Source organism: Stylophora pistillata, chromosome 8 (assembly GCF_964205215.1).
Source record: "Stylophora pistillata chromosome 8, jaStyPist1.2, whole genome shotgun sequence".
In the NCBI taxonomy this organism is placed as follows: domain Eukaryota; kingdom Metazoa; phylum Cnidaria; class Anthozoa; order Scleractinia; family Pocilloporidae; genus Stylophora; species Stylophora pistillata.
Genome location: NC_142526.1, coordinates 683,663 through 692,500, shown reverse-complemented (window position 1 = coordinate 692,500; position 8,838 = coordinate 683,663). Strand labels below are relative to the sequence as shown.

Here is an 8,838-nt window from a genome sequence, read left to right as displayed (position 1 = left end):
GAAGCCTTGAGTAGCCGCGAAGGCCAATCTCTTTTGCAATTTGACGAAGCTGTACAACAGTGTTTTTTTCCATTGTCTGCATATCTATTATGATGTGAATATTTTTTTTAAGTTTTTTTTCATCACTAGTTTCAAGTGATGAAAACTCTATCTTGATGAGAGTGTGTTTTAACACTATACTCTTTTAAACGGTAAGCTTCGAAATGGAGAGTAAATTTCTTTCCATCAAGTGTGATGAAGTTTCTTATACTCTCTTTGCGTGCTCTCAACTTCGCTGCAAACACTGAAGGGTTTACATTGAAATGTTTTGCAGCAGCACTGATTGAGGGGAAAACGAGTTCGTCTCCTTCTGAATCTGTAGATTGAAGTGTTACTTTTTTTCTCACACCAAAGTGTCTTGCGCGAGGGGGTGGAGGTTTTTTAATCAGTTCAATCAACTCTCTTTTCTTCTTCGTGGAATATCCTTGCAATCCAATCTCTTTTGCTTTTTCGAGGAGTTTGTTTTTTGACAGAGTTTCAAGATAATCTAACTCGGGAGGATTTTTGATCAGGTCAATCAACTCTTTTTTGTTGAACAAATAACATCGTTGCAGTCCCATCTCCTTTGCCTTTCTCAAGAGTGCACACTTTGAAAAATACTCAAGCTCATCCATCTTATTTATTATTAAACATTCTTTTAAGAGTTTTTTTATTCAATTTTTTTTTCAGGCAGGACCTACCCCCTGAAGTTCACTCTCATCAATCCATGAGTTGAATTTCTCTGGGTAACCACTCCACTTCACGAGAGCTTTCCCTTTACTCCTTGGAATAACCTTCTCAATGCGGAAAACATCCTGCTTTGCTCTCAACATCTCCTGTTCGTAGAAAGAACCTTTGATCTCTTCCCCGAGCAGATCCTTCAACTTGTAAGTGATCGGGTTGGAATATTGTACCTCGTCAACGACGAAAATCTCCTCTGTCCAATTCGGGGTAAATCCTTTGTCAAACACTTTTCGCTTGAATTTGGAGATTCGAACGTGATCGCCAACCGCAAACTTTGGTCTCTCTCGCAATTCACTCAGATCGTGATAGAGTTTCAGAAAGACGGCATTCTCATCCTTTTTCTTGGAAGCCTCTGCCGGAGTCATACCGATTGATCTATGTTTTCGATTGTTGTACTTCTTGATAATCTTTGGTAGAATGTCAAGATACTGTGTGTTATTCTGAATGGTAAACTGCCTCCACATCTCCGTTTTGATCGTTCGATTCCACCTCTCACACACAGACGATTTCTCCTCATTCTCTGTCGAGTACATCTCAACACCTTCAGCTTTCATCAGATCTTTAACATGACTGTTGTAAAACTCCAAACCCTTGTCAACCCAGAGTCTCTTCGGTCTTCTCCCTCCAGCGAAAATCTTTCTGAACCCCTCCGAAACACTCTCACCCTTTTTGTTCTTCAACGGAACGATCCAGCCGTATTTGCTGAAGACATCCAATACCATCAGCAGATATCTAAAACCCTCATTCCACTTTGCAAACTTTTGCATCTCAACCAAGTCGGAGCACCAAATCTCATCGATTCCTTTGACAATAACGCGTCGTTTTCTAAAATTTCTCCTCACCGGTCTGTGCAACTCCTCTGCCAATTCCTCTTGCCAACTCTTCAATGAGTGAGCTTTTTTTTTTTCCCCACACCCAGACCGAGCTTCTGCTTTGTGTTAATGATGTTTCTCGCAGCCCAATGACCCCACTGCCTGTCAGAGAATGGAATCGCATCGAGAGCTTTCACCATCTTACGGTCAGCCGCATTCTTACACTTCTTCGGGTCTGACCTGTTTGCACAGACGCTGTAATCAACATCTGTCGGTCCTGTTGGCTTATCAAAAATCTCCAAAATCTCACCCGTCTGAGGGTCATACCTCACCTGATTTGCAAGATCGTTGTACGGTCCTGTATACTTATGACCTGGAAGAGTCCAACCAGATTTTGGTTTTGGTAGTTTTCCGATAGCTTTGTGAATATCGAAGGATCCCCCTTCATAAAGAGGGTGTGTTGGATCATTAACACCATCAGGAGCATACATTGACATTGGTAACACTTCATTAACATCATAAATACTTCCCCCGATTTTTCTGCTCATATCGTTTGCAAAAGAATCGATAGCTTGATCGAGATACTTGTTTGCTGTTTGCTTCATCTTCCTCTTTCCATAGTCAGATTTGACAACCTTTGCAAGACCGTACTGTCCGAGATTAGCCAACCCCTTCATCCCCATCTCTAACAGCGAAGTGCTGGTCCTTCCTACATCATCAAAGAGCGCCCCACCTTTTTTTTCACTGAGAAACCTTACCTTTGTAATGCCACACTCTGCACACTTCGATTTGATTATCGGACGACCGTTTTTTGCAATCTCCCGTCTTTCACTCCCAGATACAGACTCAGTATTTTTTCTCTGTTTGACACAATAACTCTTCATCTCTTGAAAAAGCGTTAGATTTTTTCATCGACATTTCTCATGCATGTCTCTTTCACCTTGTCGAGGAAAAGAAATTCAAAAGGGTTCAGTCTTGAGAACAGATCTGGCTCAAAGCTATTTTCACCAGCGATCAGAGCACGATGGCGAGTCATTGCAGGTTTGAACAGGATGAGATGAGAACAGTTTAATCTGATGTCGACAGGAGTCTTGTGATATGATTGACTCAGATACACCGGTGAGATTAAATGATGTCTCCCATCAGTGAAATGCTTCAAGATCTTTTTCTGCACGTCATTAGGAGCAGTGATGAGGTCGTCGAAAATCACAACCTTCCTGTTCCCTCTTGGATACTCTGTTGTGTCAAGAATCTCATCAGGATTCATCAGATGCAATACATCATATCCAAGTTTCTGTGAGTGTCGATGCATAATCTTTTGGAGATCTTGTATCAGCTCTTGGTGAATGTTTGGAGTATAGATGAAAATCTGGTCGTAAATGACCAGCGGCTTTCTCAACATGTACATGAGTGTGTTTGTCTTTCCACTCCCACTCGGACCAGCGATCAGCATCCTATACTCTTCATCAAGAAAGTCAACACCAGGTGCTCTTCTCTTTTGATTTCTGTTTAAACTTTCTGTAGTCAATTTTGGAATTTTAACCATTTTGCTTATTCTACAATTATCGCTGAAAATTTAACTGTTGAATTTGTGAAGAGTGAAAGTGAAAGAGACACTTATCTCTGAAGAATAAGTGTCAACGATGCAAAAAGCAAGTAGACACTTATCTCTGAAGAATAAGTGTCAACGATGCAAAAAGCAAGTGGACACTTATCTCTGAAGAATAAGTGTCAACGATGCAAAAGCGAAAGCAACACTTATTCAAAAAAAAAAAAATGTTTTAAAGAAAATGTTTGATAATAGTAACAATGCAACTCACAAGTATCAAAAAGCTTAACAAAGAGAATGTCATCTTCAACGAAGTCGTTGTCAACCAATATGGTCATCAAAGAGTCAATATTGAAGCGAAAAATGGTGGAGGAGAAAATATACCGGGACCGTTGGTGATTGAGTCTCCTCTCCTCTTCTCTTTCGGTGTGCAAAAGAGTCTAGATAAAGCTGATGATCTCACCGGTTACTCAATCCCCACCTGTCTCTGGGGTGTAGACTATGATCCATCACAAAAAGAGTTTGACTTTTATGATGGATTGAAACAGTTTAAACATCTGTGTTATGAACATCTTGAGAATCTTTTTGGACCTGAAACTGCAGAAATGTTGAAACTCCCTCTGATTGAGAGAGAGGGAAAAGCCCCCATTCTTTATTCAAAGCTCATCTTCTCTAAGAAGACGCAGAAGATACACACACTTTTCCGATCAAGAGAGAAGGCAAAAGAAAATCCACTTGATTATCTTGATCAATATTGTAAAGTGAAGATGGCGTTCATAATCGAGTCAATCTATATTAGTGATGAAGCTGTAACGGTGCAGATCAAGGTGGATGACATCTTTGTCAAACCACTACCGCAGAGGCAGCCGTTGGTCACCCTTTCATCTGATGAAGAAGATGAAGAAGGTTATGATACTGTCTACTAAATGGAAGACTGCACTTTTCTCTTTTGAGACGAAAGAGGAAAGTGAACGAGCTTCAATGAGATTTAACCTCAAAGCGTGTTTTATATTGCTTAAGTGTTTTAGTTGATTGAAAGATTGGACATAGATCTGTGATTGTATCATCGATGAGTCTCACCTCATTGAGAAACGATGCACTGTCGAACGATCTTCCTCTTAGATAGGACCTCAGTTCAGTCAAGATCTTCTCATAGGTTGTAAAGGCGAATTTGCTCATATCGATCTTTCTGTCAAACTTCTTCACATCGGTGTACGTCTTGAGAAGGAGGCCGGTGCCTGATATTGTAGCAAGCGGGATTAGGTTCATGGTTATCCCTCCAGCTATCCCTCCGATAACGATGAGCATGGTGCTTCCCAGGTTGCAGAGAAGACTCTTTCGTTTGAAGCTCTTGAAGATCTTCCTCGAGCACCACCACTTTTTGTGATAGTGTTTGTAAAGAGCTTTGAGTTCATCAATCTTCTCCTCTCCGATAGAGTAGTCGATATGGTTGAAGTTGAAAATGGTTGCGTCAGTCATTTTGTTATGAACACCTCATAATAAATGTTTGTAAAATTAACACATCAGACAAGTTTTCTGACTTCAAGAAAAGCATAACTACTACCGGATAAGTAGCTGTTGGCTATTTGCATCCTTATTCTCGTGTTATTGACTGTTGTCTGAATGACACGGATTGCATTGACCTGTGTGAAAGAACCACCTTTCAAATAAGCTCTATCAATCTCCGTCCAAGTTGAACCACTGTCTTCAGACTTGTCGATGATAAATGCTCTCAGACCGTCGATGAAATCGGTGTAAACGATCTGGTAACATCCTTTCTTCACGATGTTTAACTCTCTTCCACTGTTGTGAGCAGAGAAGAAGGCTGTGTTGTAACCTCCTCCGGAAGCAGCTGGATGGCAGATAATATCACTCGCTGTCGTGCTCAGTCTGACAGCTTTATTATCTTGATGAGCCATCTTCTTCACGAAGAGGAAAACAACCTCAGTCTTGTCATCAACATACTTTTTCGTTACCGCTGAAGAGGCAACAGACGGTTCGTTTGCGAGAGTAAGTGTGGAATTTATTTGAACTCCACCACTCACAAAGCTGTACCAACTTGCCCAAACAGATTTCGGAATGCTGTTGTGATAACCTTCACTTCCGTAAACGATTACCCAGATGGGAAGTTTTTGGTCGTAAGACTGTCCTGACTTGTTTTTCATAAAAATATCAAACATCAGATAGTTGGGGGTGGCGTTGCTCCATTTTGTGAAGTGAACGAGACTGACAACATGGTTTGAGAATCGATTTGTTCGTTGAGTGGAAACTGTTTCGACAGTGCTTGTTGCTGTTAGAGTCACACTGCTTGAATCGATCTTTTTCGAATCCCAACACATCTCACAGATGAGGTTTATCCCAAATCTGCTTGAATAGAAACCCTTGGAAGTGTCCAAGCTCAGCTCAAACGGTTTTGTCCTTTTGTTTGTCTCATAGATCACTTTCTGATCTGTGATCGGTTTGCCTGTTATATCATCTTCATCACTAAACTCACCATTACCACTCATGATGTATGCGAGATCATTAATCAGAGTGGAAGGTGCCAAGTTTTGAGCAAAGCGATCTTTGACAAATTTTCTGTTCACAAGATCGTTGTCGGCTGAGGCTGTGTGGCTGGAGGTGACTTTGTTTGAACCCATCGCAAGTGTTCCTGTCATTGTGTCGCCTGCCTTATTTAGCTTGGTGGTGGCTAAATTCGTAACAGTTGTGGTACAATGATCTACATACTTCTTACTCACCGCTTCATCATTATCTGAGAAGGTCTCTGGTAGATTGATTATCTTTTTCTTTCGAGCATCAAGAATCTGTTTGTCATCTATATTTCTAAAGCTTGACACTGTCTTTTTCACATTGTCAACGTATGTTTGATTTGCATTCGAGAGAGTGGTAATATCGAGTAGACCTTTTAGATGTCTCTTTATTGACCCTACTTCATATCGAGAGACGAGTGTGTTTGAGTTCCCATAAGTGGACTGTTGAGCGGTGGTCATACCCAGATAGTTCTCCCTCTTTGAGTTAATCACATCGTTACCGTTCAGACCAAGGTTGCCAGTCATCTTTTGACTTCCATCCAAGAGCAACACAGATGTGGTATTTGGTTTTGTTGCTATTTGCGTATTAAATGTGGTTGTATCGAGTTTTGCTGTCAGACCATTGATTACGGTCGATGTGTCAGCCTTCTTTCCGAGTTCGGTGTTCAACTTGTTGAGATTAACAGCTGCGGTGCCGTTGAGCGGTTGATCAGACAGACCGCTGACCCGTGTATCAGCTCCGTGTGAGCTGACGAATTTCAAAGCATTCTGCAAATCACCACCCTTTGTTTTGTCGAGATAGTTTGAAAGATCAACGTTTGAACCGTCAGAACCAGCAGGTCCTCTTGGTCCTTGTGGTCCTGCATCTCCCTTTGGGCCGGCAGGTGCTTGCGGTCCTGCGTCTCCCTTTGGACCGGCAGGTCCTTGTGAGCCGGTATCACCCTTTTGTCCTTTTGGACCTGGCGGCCCTTCAGGTCCTTCTTTGCTTGCACCTTCTTGCCTGTGATCAATTTGATGATAACCGTCAGAATACGTCATTGTTTTGTAACATCTTCAGAAAGTTTGAAGATGTTTTTTGACTATGACTCAAACCTCTTTGAAATAATTTTTGATGAAACGCTCGTTCGAAAAGGTGTCACTGTATGACAGAGGTTCTGTCACATCGTTGAAGACAGAGTATAAGCTTTGATGAGCAAGAGAGGGTTTCAACCTTCGACTTGTTTCATTCAAGAAGAAGAGACAATAGTAACCACACAAGACGCTTGTCAGTGACTGATAATGTGCGTTGTTAAATGCGTAGTTGACTCTATGTTTGTTGCAAAGCATCAACACCTCTTGTGGTGGATCAAGACCGAAACTGTCAAAGTACAAGACGAGATCAGAGCCAAAGACCAACGCCACCCAGTGTGAACCAGGCTCATTTGACTCGTTCAGATTGATGACAAAAGAGTGTCCTGTCTTGCAATCTTTCACTTGATCCCTGGAAATCACCCCTCCAAAGTTTGAAATCTTGAGGTATTCAACCCAGTTTTGAATGTCAAGGTTTGTGATTGGTCTGTTTTTGAAGGGTAGTCTTTTCACAATATGTCTCCCAGTAGTGGCACCCCGTTGAAGGGAGAGTTTTTGCCCAGCAACAGACCTTGTCCTTTCTGCTTTTTTTCCCCTTTTTTAACCCCTCTTCCAATTGTTGGCACAGGCTCATCCAAACTCGGTGGGAACCAAATTGGTCTGTTTTGCATTCCCCTGCCGGTCTTGCCTGACGCGCTCCTATTTTGTAAACCTCTTTCTCTCGGCATTCTGCTCTGCATTCCGCTTCCAGTCAATGCCTTGAGAAGTATCGGCACACCGATTGAAGCGAGAAGAGTACCGAGAAAACCACCACTTTGCCTCTTTGTTGGTTTCATTTTCAAGTCACCACCAGATTGAAGAGCAATTGCAATGTCTTGTTTCTGTTTTTCTGAGAGATGGTTTTCAAAAGGTAAAAGCTGTTGAATATTTGAATGTGGAATTAACAGACCACCCGACTGACCTGCACCAAGAATTTTGTCAGTAGCGAAATTGCCCAGACTTGAGAGTGCTCCTGTCGCCAATCCTGGGAGAGCTTTTGTGGCAAGATTCATTGCTTTTGGGAGAAGCTTTGCGCCAAGAGTGAGAAGTGATGAGAAGAGGCTGCCACCTTTCTGTGCAACCTTTGTTATCTGCGTCTTGCTGATTTTGAGGTCAACTCCTCTCCCATTGCTTATTGCTTTTTGGATCTTCTTGATCTGTGTCTGTGTCAGCATCATCTCATCAGAACCAGTCAGTTCATTGTGTGAGAGACTTAGAGTGATGGGTGATTTTTCGTTGAAAGCTTTGGCAAGCTTCCTTCTCTGATTATCTGAAAGAGTAACACCATATGCAATATAAGTCGTCATCTTTTTATTATGCCAGTCACATAATAAAAATTCAAAAAAAGATGAGAAGTCAACTTAATTCCTGATGAGTGCTTTTCCACCCAAGTGTTCAACACTAATTTCCTCCTCATTGAGAATCAATGCATAGATGTGATAGTCTGCGTTGGGGGTATTGTTAAGGCTGTACTCAAAATTCAGACCTGTTGAAACTCGAAGAAGCTCTGGTGCTTGTCGTGTCAGATCAAAGTAAAGTATTCCATAGAGATCTTGAAACTGTTTCACATCAATTGTTGGACCGAACAGATTGTTGCTTATGAACTTTACATAGTCTGCAAGATATGTCCATGCTCTTGTCAGCTCGCTGCTTGGGTCCAGTTGTTGATCAGGATACCTTTCACCATTCTGCACATGAAGTTGAGCCTTTGTAAAGTACCTCGCATTTGCGATGTTGAAAGTGTTAAACACAAACATGTTCTGTTCTTGATCGTCAAACTTGGTTGCATTCAGAACCCAAATGAAAACATGTCTTGGTCTTCTGACAGCATTTGTAATTCTGAATGTTCCATTTCCTTGTCGAAGTGGTCCCGAATCAACAATTCTCTCTCTCAGATAAGACCATCTGTGAGGTTTGAGAAAGTTATCGAGAAATACATTTCTTCCAGATTCAGTCATTTTAATTATCGGCACCCACAGGCGAAACTTTGTCACGATGTATCTGCCTGCCGCAGCAGCATTTGATCTAAACAACACATTTGCATCATCTTCAAGCCTGACATTGATACTAACCTTTG

At 41.6% G+C, this 8,838-nt stretch overlaps 1 protein-coding gene across 1 annotated transcript in view; it reads right to left on the bottom strand.

The window, feature by feature from the left end:
* LOC148724361 (uncharacterized) overlaps window positions 1-82 on the bottom strand; it is a 6,891-nt gene extending 6,809 nt beyond the window's left edge. Inside the window, exon 1 of the mRNA XM_088730301.1 lies at window positions 1-82. This exon is cut by the window's left edge and continues 1,620 nt beyond it. Coding sequence (XP_088586427.1) covers window positions 1-82 — 82 coding nt within the window.
* Window positions 83-8,838: the final 8,756 nt, after the last annotated feature.